The sequence below is a fragment of the Budorcas taxicolor genome, chromosome 5 (genome assembly GCF_023091745.1).
Source record: "Budorcas taxicolor isolate Tak-1 chromosome 5, Takin1.1, whole genome shotgun sequence".
NCBI classification, from domain to species: domain Eukaryota; kingdom Metazoa; phylum Chordata; class Mammalia; order Artiodactyla; family Bovidae; genus Budorcas; species Budorcas taxicolor.
This window is the reverse complement of record NC_068914.1, coordinates 51,526,232-51,553,450: the sequence shown is the minus strand read 5'-3', so window position 1 is coordinate 51,553,450 and position 27,219 is coordinate 51,526,232. Positions and strand designations below refer to the sequence as shown.

The 27,219-nt window shown below is 44.5% G+C and overlaps 1 protein-coding gene across 1 annotated transcript in view; it reads left to right on the top strand.

Moving 5' to 3' along the window:
* E2F7 (E2F transcription factor 7) overlaps nucleotides 1–26,244 on the top strand; it is a 33,271-nt gene extending 7,027 nt beyond the window's left edge. The window contains exons 2-12 of the mRNA XM_052641327.1: nucleotides 1,191–1,466; nucleotides 2,987–3,155; nucleotides 7,603–7,893; nucleotides 9,063–9,221; nucleotides 10,670–10,804; nucleotides 18,215–18,400; nucleotides 18,845–18,917; nucleotides 21,058–21,565; nucleotides 23,366–23,621; nucleotides 25,196–25,617; nucleotides 26,074–26,244. Of these exons, the coding sequence (XP_052497287.1) occupies nucleotides 1,191–1,466; nucleotides 2,987–3,155; nucleotides 7,603–7,893; nucleotides 9,063–9,221; nucleotides 10,670–10,804; nucleotides 18,215–18,400; nucleotides 18,845–18,917; nucleotides 21,058–21,565; nucleotides 23,366–23,621; nucleotides 25,196–25,617; nucleotides 26,074–26,244 (2,646 nt within the window). The remainder of the gene's footprint in view (nucleotides 1–1,190; nucleotides 1,467–2,986; nucleotides 3,156–7,602; nucleotides 7,894–9,062; nucleotides 9,222–10,669; nucleotides 10,805–18,214; nucleotides 18,401–18,844; nucleotides 18,918–21,057; nucleotides 21,566–23,365; nucleotides 23,622–25,195; nucleotides 25,618–26,073) is intronic.
* The last annotated feature ends 975 nt before the right edge of the window (nucleotides 26,245–27,219 follow it).

Sequence of the window (27,219 nt, the reverse complement as noted above, 5' to 3'; positions counted from 1 at the left end):
GCAAATCTTATTCTGTGGGAAAGAAATTTGTTTCAGAAACTAACTTAGTAGTTTCAAATGTGAGTTCTGTGTACTCAATCCTTTTTCTTAATGGATTAATGGACCCATCATTAATCTTTTCTTATAATTAGCTAAGACATTTTATTTAAAGTATGGTCTGGGGGAAGGTGCTAGTCCACAAACTTCTATCAAGCTGCAAAAAATCAATAACAGAACTTGAGAGTTTAGCATTTAGAAACCTCTATAGTAATTGGATCTTGCCCCTGTAACGTGTAAGCCTGTGACCAGTGGTCTCTTCTTGTTGGACAAGCTATAGGTTGGGTTGAGTGGCAGACTCAAGGGGAGTGTCACGTGTGATGGGAGTTGCATGTGGGTCCTGTGAAGGAAGACCATGTATCCGTCTGCGGGAGTTTGGAAGTGAAAGGCACTGGTCCTTCAGCAAGGGTAGTTTGAGAAGCACCACTCTAGGGGAGGGACCATACATTGCTGGGTGGTTTGAAATGTGGCCTTCTGTGGACGCCCTTCCATTAACTGCTGTGTTAGCACTGGTGAACATTGAACAAAAACATAATCGCGCTTCACTAGTTAGTGCAAACTTGTGCGTAGTGTTTAAAAAATATGTCACTTAGGAGCAGTATGGATTCAACCCACATTGGCTCTTATTATCATCCCCAACTATTATAAACCTCCACCAGTGATAGATACACTCATGCCCTCTTTCACAGAGATGCCGTGAAAAATCGCCAGTCCAGGTTTGATGCATGATACAGGATGCTCGGAGCTGGTGCACTGGGATGACCCAGAGGGATGGGATGGGGAGGTAGGTGGGAGGGGGGTTCAGGATGAGGAACACATGTACACTCGTGGCGGATTCAAGTCAATGTATGGCAAAACCAATATTGTAAAGTAAAATAAATTAATTAATTTTTTAAAAATAAATAAACACTGATAAACTATTTTTTTAAAAAGTTTAAAAGGAGTAGCCAATTATCAGTTTCTCATTGGAGCTACCTTTTGATTCCCATAGGTCCTTCTGTTTATTTTCTTTTATCCTGTCCTGATATTTTTCAGCCCTGAATGTATGGTCTGTTTGCAGTTTATGGTCTTAGTGAATGATGGCAACAAGTTGCACTCTTACCTGATACCTGCTCTTTCTCATTTTTGCTAAAAGGTCTTTTTTTTTTAAATAGGAAAATATATTTGTTGATCTCTCAAGGATGGCCCCAAAGACGCCAATAAAAAATGAACCAATTGACTTATCGAAGCAAAAAATCTTCACTCCAGAAAGAAATCCCATCACTCCGGTTAAGCTTGTGGACAGACAGCAGGCAGAACCATGGACGCCCACCGCTAACCTGAAGATCCTCATTAGTGCTGCCAGCCCGGACATGAGAGACCGGGAGAAGAAAAAGGGACTGTTCAGGCCCATTGAGAACAAGGATGATGCGTTTACAGGCTCTCTGCAGGTACACAGGCTCTGCTCCTAAGGGCTTTCACAGAATTGAAAATTTTTAACTTAATTATTAAAATGTCATAGAACTCTCAACTTTTTGGTTGCTGTTGAGTTGAAAGCACTATTCCACTTACTCCTTTTATTTATTTACAGCTGAAGTGGGACTCTCATTCTCTGTCTCATTTTTCATAATGAATGTTTTTGTTTTCCTTTCTTCAGTTTATTTTTTCTTTTCTCTTTACCAGTATGTGTTTTTTAATGATATTTTTTTAAGCCATGATATTAATTTTATGATAATTAAAATTATTGTTTTAATTGTTTTAGTTATTAATAATGATATTGATTTATTATTTAAATTTTAATAATTTTGATTTAATGAAGAAATTTGGTTTTTTAATGCTGCCATGAATTATAACTTTCACTCTGATTTAATACTAATCTAAATATTTGGGATTCGGGAAATTTTATCATTCTCCCATGTATGTTTAGTTCACTGGTTTAGTGCTTTAACATTAAGTCATCTTTAAATTACCCGTCCTGTGGGAACCAGAGCTCTTGAGCAAGCAGCATATATACCCTTTTTTTAAAAAGTCTTTCTTGGGACTTAAATTGAGCCTTTTTCAAATGTGGTTGATAAAAGAAGGGCACTCGTTTAACGTGCTTAAAATAAGAATGAGTCAGGAAGAGTAAGATTTAGCTGTCCTTGCTCAAGTCTGTCAGCTCTTGGTAAATTGTGAAACATAAGAGCTTGGTGACACAATGTAGGCAAGCCCGTCTCAGATTTTCATGTTGACGGGGATTGCACAGGGTCTTAGGGAAAGGTAGATTCTGATACATCAGGTCTGAGGGGTGGCCTGGGGTTTTTACAGCTCTTAGGGAAAGGTAGATTCTGATACATCAGGTCTGAGGGGTGGCCTGGGGTTTTTACAGCTCTTAGGGAAAGGTAGATTCTGATACATCAGGTCTGAGGGGTGGCCTGGGGTTTTTACAGCTCTTAGCACGCTCCTGCTGATGCAGATCGACAGCCTGGTGAGCACACTGGTAGCAAGGGGGTAGCAGCCTGTAAATTATTGCATTGTTCCTTCTTTAATTTAACCAGTAGACTCAGCCTCAGGGCTTCCCTGGCAGCTCAGGTGGTAAAGAATCTACCTGCCATACAGGAAACCTGGGTTTGATCCCTGGATCAGGAAGATCCTCTGAAGACGGGAATGGGAACCCACTCCAGTGTTCTTGCCTGGAGAATTCCACAGACAGAGGAGCCTGGTGGGACTGCAGTCCATGGGGTTGCGGAGTCAGACACGATGGAGCAACACACACACACAGAGCCTCAAATCACAAAGGAGGAGAAGTTCAGTTCCGAAAAGCAGTAGGCAAAAGGTTAAGAAAATAAGGTTAGGAAGAGTATTCTAACTAGAATCTGGGATGGTAAGGATGAGGATGTTCCCCTCAACTCGCCAGAGCCACCCGCTGCAGTCTCTCCTTCAGGATGTTAACCGTGACGTCTCCCGCCTCCCTTCTGTGTGCCCCGTGTAGCTTGATGCTGTGGATGACAGTGCTGTGGATGAGTTTGAAAAGCAAAGGCCAAGCAGAAAACAGAAAAGCTTAGGGCTCCTGTGCCAGAAGTTTCTCGCTCGCTATCCAAGTTACCCTCTGTCGACTGAGAAGACTACCATCTCCCTAGATGAAGTTGCTCTCAGTCTTGGTATGTATCATGGGGCCACCTGGAGGCCTGTCTCCAGTTACGGTGGGAATCGATTCCTCGGGCGAGCCAAAGGCTTCAGATCACCTCCTCTACTAAGCACAGAGCGGGCCCTCCAAAAGAGTGAGGACCTGCCCTTCTGTCATTATCGTTATGCATAGAATTCCAGGGAGCCTTCTAGGCCTGAGGGTCAAACAAATATTTGGTTTCTTTAACCTCGAAAAATGTATTTGCAAAAGACTCACGTTACAAATTAATAGCTAATCCCTTAATTCTATCTTATTTCAGACAGACTCAAAAGATTTTTAGACATATCCTGCTGCTTATTTTTTTTTTAATGCTTCTGAGAGTTCAGAACCGCTATTATTTCTGTTACAAAGCCAAATTTGAAAGCAAGAGAGTTATGTTTGAAGCCCTGTACTGTGACCTTCACAGCAAGTCTGCTCAACTAGAAAAAGCACATCTGGATATAATTCAACCAGCTAAGCCTTATAACAAAGAGGAATATATCCGTTCACATGGCGTGACTGTGTGTCATGTACAGTGGTGTCTGGGCTATAAATATGCAGGCAACTGATCCAAGTAGAGACTCCTAGTGGACGTGGATTGTGGTTAGTTTCACAAGGAACATACTGTTGACAATGAATAAGTAGAAATCACAAAGATTTGAAGATGTCAGAGTGTCGCCTTAACAAATTAGGACAATTTACATATAGGAGAAGAAAAGTGTCAAAGAAGTCAACCCAGTAGGCTTTATGAGCCTGGAGGAGGGCATGGCAACCCACTGCAGGATTCTTGCCTGGAGCATCCCATGGACAGAGGAGCCTGGGAGGTCCTTCAGGTTGCAAAGAGTCAGACACGACTGAAGCAACCTGACATGCATGCACACACGCATGCAAGGCTTTATCACAGATTATATTTTTAGTTGGTTTATTATCTTCCCATAGCCCAAAGAATGTGACTCAGTTGATCCTTGTCAATCTGAATTATTCAAACGGATGGTTAAAAAGTTTGCTGGAAATTGAAGTAATGAGGAGCCCATGGTTGTGATGGGAAGACCGTGGGCTGGACTTTGGGTAAGACAGAACTGGATTTGAAGCCCAGCTTTCTAATGTATAGGCTGAGAGAGATTTAAAAAGTTAATTAATCTTTTCTCAGTCATAGCATAGAAACCATAGCACCTCCCTTGCAGAAGCTTAGAAGAGTTAGGCATCAATGTCAGTAACATGCCCAGCTCAGGGCCTGGCTTAATAACTTACTGCTCCATGGAACTATTTCTACTCAGCTGTTATGAGAGGTTCCCCTTGCCCACTTCCACAGTCCTCAAGCTGTCCTGTCAACCTGTACAGTCAGGAAAAGGAAGCAGAGGGCTTGGACAGGGAAGCTGTTTTAGATCCCAGGAATAGGATACAGTATTCTGGCTTCCCTTGTAGCTCACTCGGTAAAGAATCTGCCTGCAGTGCAGGAGACCAGGGTTCGATCCCTGGGTCAGGAAGATGCCCTGGAGAAGGAAATGACAACCCACTCCAGTATCCTTGCCTGGAAAATCTCACGGACAGAGGAGCCTGGTGGGCTGCAGTCCATGGGGTCGCAAAGAGTCGGGCACGACTGAGTGACTAACACTTATTCTGGCTTTGGTAGCAATGAAACGAGATGTGAGCCAGCTGGACAGAAGCTTGGTGTAGACATAGCTGAGGCACTGGGTCGTAGAAACTAGTCTGAAGAGGTTGAGGGTAAAAGAACAGGTCATACGATGTCTTTCTCTTTGGGGTTCCTCTATACACCCATCCCTTATCAAGAGGTCTTGCTGATATTAAAGCAGAAGAAGAAAGATTAGATGTTGGAAGGGGGGACAGGGCTGTGGGCTCCTGTATAACCGTCTGGAGCAGAATGCCAAGGCTTTTGCAGTAACTTCCTACTGTGTCATGATTTCCCAGGCCTGCCAAATGAACTTTCCATCTCTCTTCATGTGAGATAAGACAGGGTCCCTTCCTAGAAGCTGTTTCCAGGGTAACCATCTCCTTGATTGAATCTAAACTGCTGGCTCTGTCCCAGGTCACAAGCTGTAAGACCAGATTTTAACCAAGGATCTGCAGAGCATTCAAACTGCATTGTTTCCCAGTTTCTGGTCTCATGTACATTTGATACTGTAGTACAGGTAAGAAGTTAAAGAACTGGGAATGACTTTAGTAAATGGAAAATTACACAGCCTAGGAAAATTTACTGGGCCGAGATGCTCTTGATAAGCTCTGTGGGGCATAAGGGAAGCGTGGTAACAATGAGTAGATGCTCGAGGGCATAACCAACGCCCTGACTAGGATGAATAGGATCGCCTTGAGGACAAAAGGAAACGAAGGCTCAGAGAATCTTCCTGGTGAGCAGCCCGCAGGACTTGCAGTCTGTGAAATGGAACTTGTAGGTGCGCCCAGCCAGAGGACAGCTAAACTCAATCCAGACTGCAAAAGGGAGCCATGAGTCAGGCAGCACACCTGTTGTGCAGGTCAAGCAGTATCTTACTGTCTAAGTGGTCCGAATCGTCCTTTTATTTCTTATTTCCTGCTTTATTTCTTGGGATGTCTAGCCACTAGATGGAGACTTAACAGCTCCTATCTAATACAAAATAACAAAACAGTTGGGCATATGGCTGGCCCTGGGGTGTCTCAGTTGCATTCACGTGACATTTGTAATGGGAAGGTTTATGGCGAGTTACGCTCTAAACGAGATGTGTTAATATATGGAAACAGAATGGAACCAGGGCCCAGGCAGATCTGGACAGGGGGCTGCTGACTGCTCCTGCCAGCACCTTCCAGCAGGCATCTGGCAGCAGAGCCGGAGCTTTTGGAGGGTGAAGAGCCTTTCAGGGTCATAAGCCGAAATGTTCTGATTGACTGTGAAATGCCTCTTCAAGCAGGGATAGCACTTCCTCTCAGCTCCACAGTTCTCTTGTAATCTGGTCTATTTCTTGTGTTAAGTCTTTGGAAAGCCAAGAGCTGCATACACTGAGTCTGCTCTGATTATACAACAGCTGTTGGCAAGCGAAAGGGAAGAAGGCATTTTTGTTGCTGGGCCCTTTTGCTTGGAGATGCCTGGCAGCATTTGTTACGGATACTTAGGCGAGAGCAAAAAAGGGCCAGTGAGTCCCAAAAGCCTAAGTGTCTATTGCATAACAGGATGAGACACAGATGGGAGGTTTAAAAAATCTGTTTCTACTGTCACCTTGAATGCCAGCAGGAATTTTAGGTATCTCCCACGCCACACAGGAAGTCCTTACAAAATAATATACAAAGAGCAGATAAATTAACACCTATCAGAATCCCTTTGAGTTTATTGTCGCACTGAATCCTCCTCATTTTATGAGATAAATACCCAGGCACAGAAAGAGTAAGTAACTTCCCAGGCTTACCCAACTAGTAAGGGATAACCAGGGATTCCAGTCCAGACAGTCTGACCCTGAAGACCCCACACTTAACCCATGAAAATATTTTTAGTAAATTCAATAGACTGCTCATAATCCTGGCTATTTAGGGGGTGTGGCATAAGTGGGTAGGAAATCCATGAACTGGATGGTCAGCCTGTGCAGGAGTTTCTGTGCTTTACTGATGGGCTGTGTGGCAGGACACAGTGTGTGAGAGCACGGGGAGAATTATCCCTAGCTGTGACAAGCACACGGAGGCCTGTGTGTTCCAGCCCTGGCCCTCGCTTCCTCCTGCAACCTGAGAAGGGTGCCCAAGCTCTTGACTCCTAAGTTTCCAGCGCAAAGTAGGAAACAGAATATTTACCATCTGTTTTCCCTACTGGCCATTACAAAAATTAACAGGGTAACTTTTTCACATCATTCAAACTCCAGGAAGGAGAATCGTCCAATAATGAGGTTACAGTTATTGGACACAGTTTTATAGTCTGTATAATTAGGACTAACTGCAAGTCAAAGTCAACCGTCCAACCTTCATCAAGCATTTATTACTATGATGCATATTGCTCAATCCCACCAGTTTTAACATGTTGAAATGTTCATGTGGTTTGCCTAACAGGTTCAAAGAAAAGTTGCTCTACTATTTATGTAATACAGATGGAACTATCATCCATCTCAGGGTGGATGTTTACCCTAGATCTTATCAAGAGTTGGATCCCAAGAAGAAAAAGGAAAAATAATTTCTGTTGCTTGCATTCTCATAGGATGAATTTGTTGAGCAATTATGTTTGCTGGGCAAAGCATCACACAGAATAGTTCACAGACAAGGCCCAAGCCTTCATGGAATTTATACTCATAAGTGTTCTTCGGGGCTTCGCTTGTGCTCCAGTGGTTAAGATTCTGTGCTTGCACTGCAGGGGGCCCAGGTTTGATCCCAGATCGGGGAAGTTCAGCCTGCCATGCAGTGCTGCCAAAAAAAAAAAAAATTAGAAAAATGTTCTTCAGCATGACAATGGTCGGCTTCTATTTTTGAAACAGGCGTTGAAAGGAGACGCATCTATGACATTGTAAATGTGCTGGAGTCGCTGCATCTGGTCAGCCGGGTGGCCAAGAATCAGTACGGCTGGCACGGGAGGCACAGCCTGCCGAAAACCCTAAGGAACCTCCAGCGGTTAGGAGAGGAGCAGAAATACGAGGAGCAGATGGCATACCTCCAGCAGAAAGAGCTCGACCTGATGGATTATAAGTTCGGAGAACGCAGAAGAGATGGCTGTCCCGATTCCCAAGATCCACAGTTACTGGATTTCTCCGAACCAGACGGTCCCTCCTGTGAGTCCCCTGGGCCCACACTGGTCTCTTCTGAAGATGGGGAGGGCCAGATGGGCCACCCTGGAGGCATGTGGCCTCTCGGTCTCTCTCATGAAGACGGGCAGACAGATGGCTTCCCAGCTGGGCTGCCCACTCCACCTCACGGGAAACCTGTCTAGTGGCATTTTCACTTGGTATCTGGTGTGTTTGGATCATAGGTGGCGAATGGCGTTCCAGTTTCAGACTGACAGTCCCACGCTGCTTCCTCTTTGTGAGCCTTTAAGGAACATTTACTTGGAAAGAATTTCTGTCTTCAAAAGATTCTATTTGTTCAATTGTATATTGGAGTGGATGACTTAGAAAAGAACCCAATTTGCAGAAAATGCTGATTAGGAAGACAGACAACCTTTCATTTGATACTGAATTTTTTTACTTATATTGTATTGCATTGTTCTTCCCCCCTCCTAGCTCCTATGTATGCTGTCCCTCTTTGATCTTTATTCTCACCCTAATCCTCCTTGCTAAGATGATAAAGTGCAAATATTCCTTATGTTTCACTTGCAAATATAAGAAATAGATATGGAAGGGTGGGCCTGGCTTTCATTCCATTCACTGCCTCATGCCTTTAATTTCACCCTCTGAACCAGTCTTTACCTGAATAACCAGAGGAGACAGCCATCTGTCGGGGATGATTTGCCTGTCATCTGTGGCAACACACATCTAAGCAGTGTCTCTTGCTTACTTATTGTTTATTTGTTTACTTATTTCCAAAATGCAATGGAAGAGGTGGGCGCCTCCTATGTGGATGGTGTATTCTAGCTCTTGTGGGCTCAGAGAAATACAAGTGGAGTCCTTGCCTTTGAGGGAAGAGTGGATGTTCTGAAAACAGTTCCCGATCCCCACTCTATCCTTTCACCCTTCTACTTTAATCTTTTCCAAAATTGCTTCATAGATTCTATTCAGTGGAGTATGAGTACAAAGCATTTCAGAACTAATACCAACTGTAGAATAATTTTAGGACCCCCCCCAAAAATCTATCTTATTTCTTTATGAACCATCTTTTTGTGATGTGTGGCCAAGTGATCAAAAGTGACCTTTCCATCTGCTGATAGAGTTAGATAGGTCTACAAGTACAGTCTTTCTGGTGGTAGATTATATGTTTTGATGCTTTCGTTTCATTGCCTTTGTAGCATCTGCAAACAGTCGGAAAGACAAGTCTCTGAGAATTATGAGCCAGAAGTTTGTCATGCTGTTCCTGGTCTCCAAAACCAAGATTGTTACTCTTGACGTGGCTGCCAAAATACTGATAGAGGAAAGCCAAGATACGCCAGACCATAGTAAATTTAAAAGTAAGCATCTTCACTTAAATCCACTTAGCAGCACAGAAAGGGTAGGGTTTCACATGTTGATGTTTGCAGCCTTGGAGATTTTTTTAAAAATTATTTTGTTGAGATGTGCACTCCTTCTTGCCTTCTTTAAGCTTCTTGGTGCTATGAGAGGTAAGCTGATCACATACTAGAATACCTGGTGAAAGTTCTGCCTGATGCCTTTTCCTCGGCAGAGTGGATGCTGGAGGCAGAATGGCATCCCACACGTGCAGGTCAGGGAGGGTATGAGAGGCTTTGAGTTTCTCTTTAGTATCGCTGCATCCAAGATGGAATGTCTGAGTTTTCTTTCCCTTTTCTCCTCACCCCCCGCATACTCTTCTGATGTGGACATGAAAGTTGTCTACAGGTAAGAACCAGAAGAACAGGAGGGGAGGGGAGGGGGGGTGGGCGGTGGGACATGGATGCTGGACAAGAGCGTGTTTCCAGTTTCACACCCAGAACATCTTCCTCTTCTGTCAAGCCTGGGTCCTGAGCCAGAGGCCCCAGCTGCTGGTAGCTCATTCAAGCCCTGGAAACCCTGAATTCAACATTTGTTAGCTTTTGTTTGTTTCCAGCTGGAAGTATAGCCACCCTGTGGGAGAAATGACTAGATAAAATCCAATTCTATCAGGATTGGGAAGAATATTGCATTTGGAGGGAAAGCTTGATGTTACAGGCCGATAATCAGAGCTCTTTGCTTATCCTAGCCCTGAGTTCAAGTGGCTTTCCTCCCTGTAAGTTGACTCTTGGATAGAGCTTACTTTGTGGGCATCATGTTACCGCCCACCCCTCTGAATTTCTCCTCCAGTGCATGTATTTTCAAATGTCTCTTCCCTGAACCTCTCAGACTCAGGGAATGCCCACCCAGCCCTCCCCCACTGGGTGTCCAGCAGGGTTAGAGGTGAGGCGCTGACTGTCTTCAGCACAGTCATACCTCGTGACCTCGAGCCCTGGACAGTCTGTGTGCCCGGCAGTGCAGCCTCGCCAGAAGCTCCAGGGAACCCCTGTCACTGTCACAGCCCAGCTGCCTGGGAGAGCAGGTGCCACCGTCTCCTGCAGGGAGAGACTCCAGGCAAGCTTCTGACAAGCCGTGGATCAGAATGACGTTTCCTACACCTTTAATTACAGCCCGTTTGCCTCCCTCGGTGTTTTTGCAATCACAGTGATCCCAGCTTGTCACCAGGCGCCTCTGGTACGAAGTGTGAAGCTGTGAGAGCAGAAGGACACGCTGACCTTCGCTGAGTGGGGTGATCAGACACTGGAGTCCTTAGTGATTTCACGCAGGAGCCACTGGCCTCCCATGCTACCCTACTGCTCTCTGCTGGAGGCTTCTTTGGTGGCTGAGAAAGTGACCCATCACACAAACTGAAAGGTCATGATGTCCCGGACCAAGGTATGGTGTGACCACAGTTGTTTTTTATGTCTTCAAGCAAAGGTACGACGCCTCTATGACATAGCCAATGTGCTGACCAGCTTGGCGCTGATAAAGAAAGTGCATGTCACGGAAGATCGAGGCCGGAAACCTGCCTTCAAGTGGATCGGCCCTGTGGATTTCAGCTCCACTGGTAAGGCGCGGTGTTGCTCAGGACCATCTGATGTATAAACCCCAGTTGCTTTTTCAAAGCTTACACCTACCACAGGGTGAGATTAATCTTCACCTTCATCTCCCATCACCCACGTCACATTCAGAATTAGACTTGTGCTGCCAGTCTGGGAACAGTGAGCCTTAGCCTACAAGTGGTTATGCTGGCGGCTCACTCGCAGAGAGCTTAGAACCTGGCAGTTTCTGAAGCTATTAAATCACAGCTCATTGGCTTTGTTTTAAATTTCATTCCAAAGTTCCTGGAAGTTTGGGCCTGAGGATTAAAAATGATGCTTCATTTTAACAAGTTGTTTTTTTTTTTTTAATGACAGTTCTTATGATCTCTGGTTGTTTCTGCATTAGCAGAATACGACATTGTTTTTCTTTGAAATTCCAGATAATGTAAAAACTATATCAGTTACTGTCACAAAACTCATAGGTGGTAAGATGACACCTAATCATAGTATGGATGTAATGAACACCTTTTCTGTAATTTATTCAAAAGGTCACAAATGTCATAATTTTACTAAATTAGAGCAAAAAAAGGGTATTATCTTCTACTTATTTTACAGGTAGTATTTGTGCAACTGGGGACTGGATCTTTCTGCACCAGCTACTTATGTATAGCTATACTGCCTGGAAAAAAGCCATTAAAGTTATTTTTAAATTGCCCTTCCAATTTTAGTCTTAGTAGTATAAATTCTTGCACTTAACCCACACTTATAAAAGATATCTCTCTACCTCACTTTATAACACATTATTCACTTAGAAACTAGATGAAGCCACTTACAACCAAGTATAATTAATTCATCAAGTCCTTACTGCATGTGAACTATGCAGGCAAAGTTCATTGTATTGCACTGAGCAGGTAATGCATTTTTCACAAATTGAACATTTGTGGCAACTGTGTTATCAGGTGATGCTTAGTATTTTTTAGCAGTGATGTATTTTTTTAACTTAGGTGTGTACATTATTTAGGTATGATGCTATTGCACAATACAATATAGCATAAACCTAGCTTTTATATGCACTGGAAAACAAAAAAATTCATGTGACTCGTTTTATTGCAGTGGCCTAGAACCAAACCCACAATATCTCCAAGGGTTGCCTTTAGTAACGCCAAGGAAAATTTAGAGACATTTATGATACAGTCCCTGCCAGTATGAAATGTACAGCTTTGCCACTTTCTACTCCTATTTTTGGCTTATCCTTGGGTTTTCACCAGTGAAGCTCTCTTCCCCGTTTCAACATAAAATATTCTTCTCAGCCTTCAATCTGGCTCAAATGTCAGCTCTTGCATGAAGTTTTCCCCAATCACCCAGAGCAAGAAGTGTCTCATCAGAATGATTGTAATTTAGTATCTTGCCATTATACCTGGGGATGATATCATGGTATTGTCCCTGCTGTACACATTTGAGGCAGACACAGTTTTTATTCCCCTTTGATTAAACCCTAGCATCCAGACCAGAGCCTTATCTACTTCAGTTGGTTAATGAGCTTCTACTGAAGGTGTATAATTAATATACCTTTGAAAATCAGAGAACTCTTAAGTACTGTATATGATAGTACTGGCTCTGTAGGAATTCAGAGATCATATGGGTTAAGTTCTGATGGACTGTTAGGTTTTGGAGGGATGGAGAGCTTTTTTTTTTTCAGTTGAAGGAACAGATACCTAAGAACATATCTGGCTTGTGTGAGAGAACTCAGGCATCCTGACTTAAGTGGAGGACCTAGGACAGGAATAATGAGAAGTAAAGTGTGATCATTTGGGATCACATTTTGGAAGGCCTCAAAAGTTAGCCAAGAAATCTGCACTAGTGGACAGAAGTGACAAGCGGTCTTTAGATAAAGAGATTGAAAGAAAGGAGGGATCCAAAGTTGGTGGTGTCACTGAGGAAAATAAGATAGCCAGAGAAGTGAGCTGGTATTGAGAAGTCGAGGAGTTTGTGGATTTATATACCCAGTGGGTCAGCCCCTGGGAGCGCTCTGATGTGTTGTGGGAGAGGGGACGTGGCACTAGGTCAGGAGCCTCCAATTGAACTTTCTTCCTCTATCCTTCAGAAACCTGGCCCTCCTTCTGTATTTCCTATTTCCGTCACTGACAGCACCATTGTCACGGGCCCAACAATTAACTGTGGCACATCAAGTTACCTTCGATTCCGTAATTCACTCCCCTTCACTCCTCAGTTAGCAATTCACCTCTTTACTCTTTTCCTTCCCTGCCATCAGGACCTTTCCTTCCCTCTAACAGCTTTATTGCGGTATCATGACATTCAATAAACAGCACAGTGGTTAAAGTTACAATTTGTCAAGTTCTGCATTGTATGCCTCAGTGAAATAATCACTGCAACCAAGGCAGTTAACCCATCACCCTCCAAAGCCTCCTTCTGTTCCTTTGAATACCTCCCTCCCTTCCCCACTCCCAGCAACCAAAGGTCTGCTTTCCTTCACTCGAGACGTGTTTGTCTCTTCTAAAATGTTTAATAAGTGAATCATGGACAGTCAGTGCTTATTATTGGCAGATTCCGTATTTGCGAATTTACGAACTCACTAAAATTTATTTGAAACTCCAGAATCAATACCCACAGCATTTTCTGAGTCATTCACAGATTGCGGAGTAGCAGAAGATTTCCTCTGCCATTGCATGTGCTCCCAGCTGAGGTCAGAACAAGGCAACCTTGTTGCTTCCCACACTTGTTTCTTTTGACTCATGCTGTAAACAAGCATCCTTTTCATGGTCTTCTTAGTGCCGCGTTTTCACGTTTTTGTGGTTTGTGTTGGTGGTCTTGCTGTTTAAAATCGTCCCCAAGTGTCATACTGAAATGCTGTCCAGTGTTTCTAAGTGCTCAAAGGCTGTGCCGTGTCTTACAGAGAAAATGCACGCGCTGGAGGAACTTAGTTCCGGCGTGAGTTCTGACCGAGTGCAGTGCTAATGGGTCAACAAGATGTTCTAACTGTGTCTTAAACAGACTCACGAAACAGGGTTATGTACTAATCAGTTTATAAAGGTGTTTTGACCAGAGACTTGCAGAAAACTAACCCTGTGTTTCCTTTGGGAGAGATGGTTCAGTTTTGACTAACCCAGTGTTCACAGTGACTTTATAGAAGTTTACCACAGATAATGACAATCAGCTGTAGTGTGAATACTCTTTTTATCAGACTTCTTTCATTCAGCATAATTATTTTGAGATCAATTGTGTGGTAGTATGTATCAATGGTGTATTCCTTTTTATTGCTGAGGCGTATTCATTGTATGGATATACTCTTCTTTATTCATGCACTTAATAGTGGACTTTTGAATTATTTTCAATCTAGAGCTATTACAAACAGCTGACTCATTGGAAAAGACCCTGATGCTGGGAAAGATGGAGGGTAGGAGGAGAAGGGGGTGACAGAGGATGAGATGGTTGGATGTCATCAGCAACTCAGTGGACATGAATTTGAGCAAACCCCAGGAGACAGTCAAGGACAGGGAAGCCTGGCGTGCTGCAGTTCGTGGGTGGCAGAGAGTCAGACATGACCGAACAACAGCAAACAGAGCTGCAGTGATGTCCATGTTCCTGTCTTTATATGCAAATATGCTTTCATTTCTCTCGATTCATGCCTAGGAGTAGAGTAGGTGCATCACACGATAGGTGGATGTTTAAGGTTTTGAGAAACTTCCAAAGTGTTTTCCAAAGTAGCTGTAACATTTCACATCCCCACCAGTGGCATATGAGAGTTCTAGGTCAGCCTTAGTTTCAGCTGTTCCAATAGGCGTGTAGAGGCATCATTGTTTCACTTCGTGTTTCCCCCTGTGGTGTTCAGTCCAACCATCTGGTATCATTGGTCTTCCGTTTGACGGGCTTTCTTTAACATTTCTTAGAGAGTGCAGGTCAGCCAGTGGTGAAATCATCCAGCTGTTGTATGTCTGAGAACGTCTTTATTTCACCTGTGCTTTTGGAAACTGTTTTCCTTGGGTAAGGATTCTAGGTTGGAGGGTTTTTTCCCTTTTGGTACTTTAAAGATACTGGATCCACGGTCTCCAGGCCTGCATTGTTTCTGACAAGAACTGTCCCAGCATCCTGTTCTTGCACATGTAATGTGTCTTTTTTCTTGGTTACTTTCAATATTTTCTTTATGACTGGTTTTAAACAACTTGATTATGTGTGGGTTGTTAGTTTTCTCAGTGTCTCTTCCTTCAATTTGTTGAGCTTCTTGGATCTGTGGATTTAAACTTTTCATCAAGTTTGGTGAATCTTTTGTCATTATTTCTTCTTTCCCCTTCTGTCCTTTGGCAACTCTAGTTATACTCATGTTTGGCGGTTTGAAGTGGTCCTACAGTTCACTGATGTTTTGTTCATTTCTTTGTCTCTTTTCTGTCACTTTGGATAGTGTTTATTGCTCTTTAAGTTCACAGTTTTTTTTTTCTGCATGCATGAATTTTTTTCTAAACTGCCATGCATTTCACCCACGGTGTTTTTCCATCTTCAAAATTGTCGTTTTAATTGCTAGAAGCTTGACTTGGACCTTTATAAATTTTTTTAAAGATTTTATTCTCTGGCTGCGCTGGGTCTTCACTGCAGTGCACAGAATGTGGGCTCTAGGGTGCGCAGGCTCAGGAGTTGGGGCACATAGGCTTAGTTGCTCTGTGGCACGTGGGATCTTCCCAGACCAGGGCTCTAACCAGTGTCCCTAGCACTGCAAGGTGGAATTTTAGCCACTGGACCACCAGGGAATCCTGGGCCTTTGTAGTTTTGATGTCTCCACTTAACATGTTCAATTTATTGAATTTATGGAATACAATCATAATATCTATTTTAATGTGCTTGTCTACTAATTCTATCATCTATGTCACTTTGAGGTCCATTTCAACTCATCTTTCTGCTCATTGTGGGCTATATTTCCCTGCTTCTTTGTGTATAACGTAATTTTTTGACTGTATGCCATGTGTGTGTGCTAAGTTACTTCAGTCGTGTCCAACTCTGTGCAACCCTGTGGACTGCACCCGCTGGGCTCCTCTGTCCATGGGATTCTCTAGGCAAGAGTGCGTGCCCTCCTCCAGGGGACCTTCCCAACCTCAGGATGGAACATGCATCTTTTATGTCTCCTGCGTTGGCAGGTTGGTTCTTTACCCTCGAGCCACCTGGGAAGCCCAATTGTATCCCATTATATGTACACTGAGAATTATAAATTGTTACATGCTAAATAATTCTGTCTTCCTAAAAGTGTTTTTGAGCTTTGTTCTCTGATACAGCAAAGCTACTTGGAAACAGTTATCCTTTCGGCTCTTGCTTTTAAGCTTTGTTAGGCAGAATGGCACCCCATTCCAGTACTCTTGCCTGGAAAATCCCATGGACAGAGGAGCCTGGTAGGCTGCAGTCCATGGGGTCACTAAGAGTCGGACACAACTGAGCGACTTCACTTTCCCTTTTCACTTTCATGCATTGGAGAAGGAAATGGCAACCCACTCCAGTGTTCTTGCCTGGAGATCCCAGGGACAGGGGAGCTTGGTGGGCTGCCGTCTATGGGGTCACACAGAGTTGGACACGACTGAAGCGACTTAGCAGCAGCAGCAGGCAGAACCCACCCTATCAGCAATTAGTCTTGAGTACTCTGTCCCCACTACTGAGGCAACACCCTCTTTAGCATTCTAACCAAAGACCATGACGTATAAGACTTTTTCCCCACTGTGACTATTGGTAGTCAGCGCTATTCTCAGCCCTGTCTGAGTGCAGACACTGTCCTGCTACTCCTTTTGAGGGCTCTTTCCTTGGCCTTGGGTAGTTCCCGCCCATGCAGGAGTACTCCACTGAATACAGTCAGCCCTTTGACTCTGCAGGTTCCACATCTGTAGCATCAACCAATGATGGATCGAAAGTATTTTTTTTTAAATACAGAAAGTTTCAGAAATCAAAACTCAAAATTTGCTGCACACTGGCAACTGCTGAGATAGCATTTACATTGTATTAGGTACTGTAGTAATCTAGAGATGATTTAGTGTATAGTGCCTACAGATGTTTACTCCAGTATCCACACAGGATTAAATCTATGCCGTTTTATATAGGAGTCTTGAGCATCTTAGGTGAGATGCTCAACTATCCATGTGGGGACTTGAAACCTCTCTCTTGTGACTGCTGAAGGACACCTCTACTCCAGAGGGCCCCTCTGCAGGCCCCAGCATTCCTTCTGCGTGGCTGTGCTTGTCAGGATCCTGCCCCACGAGCGCTAGCTGCCTTGGCTTTCCAGGTCTCCCAGCTCCATCCCCAGGTTAAGGAGACTTGCAGGCTCTGCCTAGAGCTCCTTCTCTGCCCCCTGACCTGGAAATGTTATCCAGGCAGTAAGCTGGGCTAATCAGAGCTTACCTCTTCTCAGGTCCTGTCTCTGGTGGACCACCATCCTTCATGCCGTGATGTCCAGTATCTTGAGAACCATTGTTTTATATACTTAGTTCAATATTTTATTTCTTTCAGGAAGGAGGGTAAATAATACTATCTTGACCCACTTTCTTCTTTCTTCTAGTTGATTCTATAACTTCTGGTTTTCTAAAGAGAGAATTTGTTGGGTTTTTATTATGAGACAAAGAAAACCATAGGTGGTTTTCTTTTTCAATATTTGTGTATTTTAGAAAATGTAGGTCTAGCTGGGCCTTTCAGTTTATTAAATTGGTCTTATAATTAAAATGTGCATCCCTTGAACTTAAAAAAATAGCACAGATGAGCAGGGTAGGAATGACTGTCTGAACAATGGTAAGTGTTTCTTTATAGAACATAGACCTGGTTCTATATAGCAATTTCTGTCCTGATTTCACAGAGGCTTATTGAAGCATAAAATTGGCCTCAAGGCCCCATCTTCTAACACCCTCACTGTTCTGCAGCATTTCAACCATGAGGTGTCTGCTGACCTTATGCCTTTGGTCACTTAGTAACTGAGCTTCTGCTGCATAGGAAAGAAATAATAAAGCATAATAATAGGAAAGAGAGATTCTTATACCCATTGCCCTGGGACTGTGACATAAGAGGCTGATCTCAATTAATGTTAAAATCTCTATATATTCATGTTGGGCTGAGTACGATTGGGTTTTCCTTTGATATCTCTGCCCAAAGAAAGCATTTGAAATGTCAGGTCCATTCTAATTTGGGTTATGGAACATCCTGATCTACTTTTGTTACAGTTTAGATAATTTTAGAATATATATGGATTCAGTCTTTAAATTTACTAACTTTTTTAAAAGATTAGTACACTGAAAGAAATTGGGGTTTGAGACAAGGCTCATGAAATTCCTTTGTCTTCATTTTTAATTTATAGGTAGCTCCATTACAATGAGAGGTTCCCAAAGCCATATCTTAAAAAGGCTGCAATTACCCTGAATTGTGGCTGTATAACAACACTACCAGTTCTCTTATTTATTTAGATGACGATCTCGTGGATGTTTCTACACCTGTCCTACCAGAATTGAAAAAAGAAATATATGGCCACGTTCAGTTCTGTGCAAAACAGAAGCTTGCTCGACACAGCTCTTTTAACTCAGAGCAGGCTTCCGAGAAGATACAGAGGAAAGTGAACTCAGAACCCAGCAGCCCTTACAGACAAAAACAAGGTATCTGCCTCTGCTTAACCCACAGTCTTGTCAGTCACCATGTAATGGTAGCCCCACCTGTACACTGACGTTTTAAAGTGAGCTGACTGTAGGCTCTGCATGAGATGGTGACTTCACAGGGTATAAACATGGCCCTCAGCCTGAAATTGATTCTCGTTGGCCTTGAAGATTACTTGGTTTGCCATATGACCTGTTTGATGCATCTCAGCAATTCATCAGATTTATAAAGCAATACTTGCTTTGTTTTGTTTTCTTACTAATTTTTAATGAGACCCACATTCACCACTTACAGCTAGCTTCTGGACATGTCTCTCTCTCAATCAAAACCAGGATGGATTTGAGATAGTCTTATAATCCTTGAGCTGTGAATAATGAATCTTGCTGTATAGAACTGTTGTTATAAGTCCCTTGCTGTATTTGTTAGAACTTCGTCTTCCTTTTTAGGATCAGGAATCTACTCCTTGGAAATTGGAAGTCTGGCAGCTGTCTCCAGACAGAAAATGGAAGACAACTCCGAGTAAGTAGTTTCTGTCCTAGTTTTAACTGTGATTGAATTGAAATACCACCCATCAAAGGGTAACGTTTAGCAGTCCTGCTCAAAAATCAGCCATTTGTTTATTACGAATTTTGTAAGTTTCCCCCTTGTGCCCAACGCTGTGCAGGATTTGGCATCTGGGACCCAAAATTGAAAATTTTTATGAAAAATTTTTGTGAAAGCTTATAAGGAAAAATAAAAAGACAAACCACTACTAACGTGACAGAGAAATGACATATCACAGTCCCATGAATCACTTTGTCATTATCCTAATGGCATTTATGAACTACCAGGTACTATTCTTAAAGTTTTACTTGTGTTATCTCATCTAATTATAACAACCACCTTTTGAGCTTGGTGCTGTTGTCCTAATTTACAGGGAGGCAACTGAAATCCTGAGAGGTTAAGTAACTCACCCAAAGTCACAGAATTAATAAGTGAAAGAAACTACCCTATCTGAATCAGATTTGGGGGTTGATTTTGAAGGAAATCACATATTATCAGAGGAAACAGAGGAAATGCTGAAGAGAGAACAGAAGAGGTTTATAATGACAGACAAGGCAGGAAAAAGACTATGGAGCAGAGTCAGGGAGTGGATGGGAAGTAAGCCATAGTGATTCGTCCAAGTAAGACAGGGGAAGTGCTTGGGGTGTTGGAGGTTGAGTAGGTCCCGTTGGCAGAAGGCTTTGAAAGCCAAGTCGTAGAGTTTAGATTTATCAAATGGACAGTAAAGGGTCCCTGTAGATTCACTGGAGACCGTTCAGGCTGCTTTGAGCAGGTAGGGTTGGAACCAGAGAAGGACTGCCGACTAGGACGCCACAGAACAGAGCATCCCCAGTCTTTCCGCTCTGCGGTGGTGCTGGTCCAAGCCGGGTCAGCTGGCAATGGAAAGACATGCAAACCGGTATAAGACCGTGAGTCAGCACAACTTAATCTGAACGTGTGCTGTGCTGTGCCTAGTCACTCAGTCATGTCTGACTCTCTGTGACCCCATGGACTGCAGCCCGCCAGACTCCTCCATCCATGGGGATTCTCCAGGCAAGAATACTGGAGTGGGTTGCCATGCCCTCCTCCAGGAGATCTTCCCAACCCAGGGATCGAACCCATGTCTCCTGAATTGCAGATTCTTTACTGTCTGAGCCACCAGGGAAGCCCAAGAATACTGGAGTGGGTAGGCTCTCCCTTCTCCAGGGGAGCTTGCGGACCCAGGAATCGAATGGGGTCTCCTGCATTGCAGGCAGATTCTTTAGCAGCTGAGCTCGCCAGGAAGACCAATTTGAATGTGTGCTGCTTGAAAATCCTGTAGTAATAGAGAGTGGAATGGGATGAGAATGACACAGAATAATTTTGTAATACATTTGCTTTCCCACTCGCTGCTTACTTCATTTATCTCACAGTGAACGTGAGATAAACAAGATGTGCCCTTTAAATCAGCCTCTGGCCTGTCTCTGTTATCTGCCCGACATCTCTCAGGAATTCCGTGTGCAGACCCCACTGGGTGACCTTCCGTAGTTGGATGGGCCTGTGGGCTTCAGTGTTCCTCCCTCGTGGTGGGGGAGGGAGCTGAGAGTAGCTTGTGTTAAAGAATGATGTAAAATTATTACCATACTGTGCTTATCATTAAAGCATCATTGTGCCTGGGAAAGGGTACTTGCTGGGCAGCTAATGACTCCTGGCTGTGGGAGAGGCGGAGGGGAGCCTCTGAAAGCCTCTGTCCCGTTGCAAAGCATCCATCCAGGTTATAATACATGGTCGTCTGCTTCTGGGGTTGGCTCATGATCTCAGGGAGCCCACTTTAAGAGCGGGAGTGGGGGACTTCCCTGGTGGTCTAGTGGTTGAGAGTCTGCCTTGCATTGCAGAGGATGAGGGTTCAATCCCTAGTCGGGCAAGTAAGATCCCACTAAGATCTTACATGTCGGGGAGCAACTAAACCTGCAAACCACAGCCTGGAGAGACCGCAACTAAGATCCAATGCAGCCAAATTGATGAAAAGAATTTTTTAAGTAGCAGGAGTGAGCAGTGTTTCCTCAGTCCTGCTTTGGCTCATCTCTCTAGGAAAGCAGAGCTGGAGGTCAGTAGACTGTGGCAACTGCATGGCCCCGCTCTGTTCCTTTCATTACAGGGTGGCAGCTTTTGCCAGTCAGAGCACGATGCCTCCGTCGAGCAGCCTGGACCCCGCAGCTCCTCTCCCCAGCCCGTCCGTTGACTCAGAATACCATGTTAGCCCCTTGTCCCACCAAGTCCTCTCTGCGGCCCAAACAGACTTGAAGGCCTTGCCCGCCCAGAACGGTCTGAGCAGCCAAGGAGGCGTCTCCCTGGCCTCCGCGGCGCCGGACGCGGAGCACCAGCCGCCGGCCCTGGCGGCTGCCCGGCCCCTGCTGTACGTGCCGCCCGCCCCTGTGTTCATGCTGTGCGGGGGCCTGCAGGAGGGACCGTCTCCAGGGTCAGGCTCGGGCTCAGGAAGCGGCGGCGGAGGCTCTGAGGTCACCGCAGCAGAGCAGCCCCCCATGCCCTCAGGTCAGAAGCGCCTGAGCAAGGAGAGGAAGCCGCAGGTGGAGGAGGAGGAGCCAGCCACCAAGAGACAAAGCAGGGACCACGAGGACGGTCCCCTCTCCCTTGTCATGCCCAAGGTGAGTGGGCGGCAGACGCGGACTGACAGCCCATTGACCCGGTTTCTTCCTAACTGAGATGCACAGATAGTCACAAGCTACTGAGTCTGGAATAGGAGGTGGTGCCTGTATCAGTTTTATAATTAAGCCCAGGCCTGCCTCTTCCAAGTAACCTGGCCATAAAGTTCAGTTCAGTTGCTTGGTCATGTCCAACTCTTTGTGACCCCATGAACTGCAGCACCCCAGGCTTCCCTGCCCATCATCACCAACTCCCAGAGCTTGTTCATGTCCATCGAGTTGGTGATGCCATCCAACCATCTCATCCTTTGTTGTCCCCTTCTCCCGCCTTCAATCTTTCCCAGCATCAGGGTCTTTTCAAATGAGTCAGTTCTTCTCATCAGGTGGCCAAGGTATTGGAGTTTCAGCTTCAGCATCAGTCCTTCTAATGAATATTCAGGGCTGATCTCCTTTAGGATGGACTGGTTTGATCTCCCTGCAGTCCAAGGGACTCTGAAGAGTCTTCTCCAACACCACAGTTCAAAAGCATCAATTCTTTGGCACTCAGCTTTCTTTATAGTCCAACTCTCACATCCATACATGACCACTGGAAAAACCATAGCCTTGACTAGACGGACCTTTGTCAGCAAAGTAATGTCTCTGCTGTTGAATATGCTATCTAGGTTGGTCATAGCTTCTTATCCAAAGAGCAAACATCTTTTAATTTCATGGCTGCAGTCACCTGCAGTGATTTTGGAGCCCCCAGAAATAGTCTCCCGCATTGCAGGTGGATTCTTTACCAGCTGGGCCACAAGGGAAATCCAGGAATACTGCAGTAGGTAGCCTATCCTTTCTCCAGCAAATCTTCCCGACTCAGAAATCGAATCAGGGTCTCCTGCATTGCGGGCGGATTCTTTACCAACTGAGCTATCAGGGAAGCCCTGGCCATAAAGTAATCCTGTAATAAAAGTAATTTTTAGAAAAATCACACTTAGCATAAAATGCTAAAAAGTATAAAGAAAGAAAAAAAAAAGAAGCATTCACTGTTATCACATTTGTATATCCTTTCTGGTCTGTTTTGCCTTATTTTTTTTAACATGTCAGTGAAATAATCACCTACTCCCGGGCGCCCCTGAGGTCCAGGTCAGGAATGGGGCGCCACTGGCTCCGTGTTTGCGTCAGTGCCCATCTTGCTAGAATAAAAGAACAAAACTCTGAGCTGTCTGCATCCCCTGCTTAGTGGCCTTTTGGAGGCTAATGCGATATGACCAGTAAAACTCTCAGAGAGCAGAAACACTGTCATCGCAGCCATTTGTAGGGGGTCCGCGAAGCACACTTCATGGACATCAGTCCCTTAATTGAGACCCTTCCTCCTCCAAGCGTTCCTCTTGCCAGAATGAATTTTTCTAGCTTTGTATATAGCCTGTGGCTGCAGAATAGCAGGGAAAGACTGACTGGTATGTCTATATATGTATGTCTCAGATAAACAGGACGACTTTGGGTCAGCCCTGCAATTCTTATCCAGCCCCTAAAAGCCTACAGCATCAACACCCTTTGTGTATTCCAACTCAGTAATTTATTTCGCCTTCTAAACACCATGCTCACTTACCCGTTATTAAAATCTCCATCATTTCTATGCTTAAGAAATCTTAAGCCTCCAGATTCCTCTAATTAGGACAGAAATGACAGACATACACAAATCAGGGTGGCACACAGTGGTGCCTGACCTTTTCATTATGGGTTAGCTATTTGGAGAAAACTGTTGTTATGATTCACTGCTGGGAATTTGATTTGCTTTTCTGTTCCTGGTTGGGTTGTGCTTAGAAACCTTCAGACTCCACAGACATCGCCTCTCCCAAGACCTCAAAGAACAGGGGATCTGCACCCCATGAAGACACTCACATGAACGGGCAACTTTCTGCAGCAAAATCAGTTTCGGGAAAGGCTACCACAAACGGCTTCGTCTCTTCTGAGTGGGGAAATCCTTCTAGAAATACAGAGATAGAAAAGCCTTCGAAGGAAAACGAGAGCACCAAAGAGCCGTCTCCGCTGCAATACGTTTATGTGCAGTCTCCAGCAGGTAAGAGGTATCACGCCTTCGAGTCCTTTGGGGTGCTCAGATTATACATTGCATGTTTGCATTTTTCTGTATATCGTGTAACCACACTGATGTCTTGAGGAGCTGTTTCTGAGTCATTTCAATCCAGCCCCTGGCTTTCTCCATCAATGAAATGAAGATGCAGCCTGCTTTCACTTTCACCAACCTCACAGATAATGAGAAAGTAATTAGGGCAGGTAATTTAGTTTTAATGCATTCAATTTTCCTTGGTAAAAACAAAAGAAAGCACAAATATTCAAATGACATTTCTGTTTTTATAAGTCAGCTGAGTCTGGCAATGGTTCAGTTTCACAATATGAACCTCTTGGCCACCACGTGCGGCTCACACACTGACCACTTAAATATGCCCAAGTGCTGATGTGTCCTTGTGGTTGAGTGCCAGGACTGGAGTGAGGGGGCTGGACATTAAAACCACTTCTGATCCGCGTGGACTTAAGTATCTAGCCCTCCTGAATTGGTAAAACAGCAATAATAAGAGCACCTGCTTCTTGGGGGTGCTGTGAAAACAAGATTAAGTTTAATAAGCTAATACATGGGGAGCACTTAGAATAATAGTGCCTGACACTTAGAGGACTCAGTAAATGCTCTCTTGAAATAAAGCTGGACTATAACAGCTACCTAATTTTTTAAAATATGCACTGTGTACATGAAGCTGCTCTTGATACAAAGAGACTTAAAGTTAATTTTCTTCAGTTTCTTGTTCCTGTCGCAGGTTGGGTGGGTATCTATTACTATTCATTGATCTAGAACACATTCTTTATTCTTTTAGCCAGTATTTGGTGAGAGCTTCACCTAAGCATGATAGTGTTACTGATACATTAATAAACAAAAAACAGACCCAGCTTCTTCAGAATGAAAATGTCAGCCCAGCAAAGGGATCAGTAGCTTTTTCTGGGCCATGGGTCCTTGGACACTATGGTGATGCCTGTGGACTCCTCCTTAGGTTGTTTACAAATGCAGAAAATTAAATACATAGGATTACAAAGGACGTAAATTACATCGAAATCCAGCTAGGAGAATTATTTTAAATTATAGTAGTAAGATCTGCCAAGCCTCTCATAACTTGTGGGGAGCTTTAGACTCAAGAAATCCACCATCAAGGTAAGAGTATATGAATACACCTGTGCTTTTCACTACTGACAGTGTCAAGGTACTGCTCATGCAGTTGTGATTTGTTGCCTGTGATCTTAATTGAGGGAAATATAAATTTCAGTTAGAAGTTGATCAAAAGAAAGATATTGTTTTTCCCATCCATGTTCACTTTTCTCCTCAGTTTGGGTTCAGTGGAGCTCATGCTAATAAACTCTCTTGGGAGACGTGGGCATCCACCAAATTTTCACACGAGTAAAGGTGGAAATGGGGAGGTGGCCTTTGCGGCAAGGAAGTGAGGGGCTGCTGGAAGTGCACAGAGCGGGTGGCCTGGTCTGCAGGTGGGTAATTTACTGCGGGCTCCCACTTTGAAAGGCCCTGAACGTGGGCGCTTGGATGGCATCTTCGCTTTGCGCTGACTTCCCCTTGCTCTGCTTGTGTTGCAGGATTAAATGGTTTCAGTGTGCTCCTGTCTGGCAGTCAGAGCCCCCATGCTGTGGGGCTGCCTGTGGGTCCGCTGCCCCCACTCAGCGTTCCGTGCATGGTCTTGCCCTCGCCACCTCTCGGTGCTTTTCCTGTTCTGTACTCCCCCACGATGCCCGGGCCGGTGTCCTCTGCTCCCAGCCCTCTCCCGAACGCCGGACCTGTGAATTTTGGCTTGACTAGCCTCGGATCAACACCTCATCTTCTTATCGGCCCTGCCGCCCTGGTTAATCCAAAGTCGTCCACACTCCCCTCCACGGACCCTCAGCTTCAGGGTCCATGCTCACTTCACCTGAGTCCGGTGATGTCAAGGTCCCATGGCAGTGTCCAGCCTGGATCCCCCGCTTATAGAGGTCACCCAGCCTCCACGGTAAAACTACAACAGGTGAGTCCTAAGGGTCCACGTTAGCCTGGCACATGGACAGCACATCAAGGCGCGATGGGGTTTGCCTGCATCGCATCAGGCTTCCCAGGTGGCGCCGGTGCAGGAGTTGTGAGAGACGCAGGTTCAGTCCCTGGGTGGGGAAGATCCCCTGGAGGAAGAAATGGCAACCTGCTCCAGTATTCTTGCCTGGGAAATTCCATGGACGGAGGAGCCTGCCAGGCTACAGTCCATGTGGTTGCAAAGAGTCAGACACAACTGAAGCTACTTAGCACAAACACAATCAGACCTTAGTCAAACAACTTTCGGACAGGGATCCAACACCAGATTCTAGCTAACATCTATTCTAGACCCGGAGGCATCTGCTCATCTCATTAAGTAGTGAGACTGAAGGGGGAGATCCTGTACTTTGAAAGCAAAAATAGTTTTAGGTGTCAATCTGGCTTTTTCCTGTTTCAGTCTCCAGTTCCAGTGACCCCCAAGAGCATCCGGTGCACACACCAAGAGATGTTTTTCAAGACGCCTGGCAGCCTCGGGGACCCTGTCCTCAGGAGAAGAGAAAGGGATCAGTCACGAAGCTCCAGCTCAGCACAGAGGAGACTGGAAATCCCCAGCGGGGGCGCCGACTAACCTGAGGCTTCGCCCAGCAGAAGTGAGGATCCAGGCACCCGCGTTTCCCTTTGTCACGTCCTAATGCTGAACCGCAACCAGCATGCATCCTTCCTCTCCCCTGCATCCCCTGGTTCTAATGCTAACTCTCCATCCTCGTGAAGCATCTGCATTCCTGCAAGTAATTGTTCCTAATTGGGCATTTCATACCAGTTAGTGTCCGACTCTACGTGGTATCACAGTGGAAGCATCAGCTGACTTCTGTCATTTTCATTTAGGAATCATCTGATTGCTGGAAGGAAATCTGAATAAATAGCCTCCTGGAACCTTGCAGCTTTTCTAAAGGGGAGGGGCGCGTCTAGCACTTAAGTGGGGTGAATGTTCTTGATGTGTATTACCACTCACCCCAAGTAGATCTGTGGTGAGAGAAACTTCCTTTCTGCAGTTTAAAAAAGCTACTGCTTCCTTCGGCTTCATCAGGAAGCCAGCTTCAGTTGTGAATCCTATGGTATTATTTATTTTGTTCATGAAGTGGGATTTCGTGCAAAAAAGTTTACAACGACAGCAAAACACATATTTTTCAGGGTATGACGACTTGAATGTTTGTACTTTTTTCCTATAATTTGCCCTGCACTTACTTTACAACCTAGTAATAATGTGGATGAATATATCTACATGACGGAATGTCAAGACCAAAATAACTGTGAATGACACACCTTGCTATAATGAACTGTGCTAACCCAACCTGGGCGTGAGAATTACGATGAACTCTAGCAGCCAGATAGCTGCTGCTCAATAACTGTGTGGACAGTGAGGTTTTACTGATCATTTGTTAAAAAACAAAAACAAAAAAACCTACCATGTTCATTTTCCTTCACTACATGCCCTGGTGGTTTTTTATTTAAATGTTAACTGTAGAGTATCAGGTATGGGATGTCTTCTAGCAATTGCTTTTTATTGAATAAATCAGGATGGTAGAAAGCAATTCTACAGAAA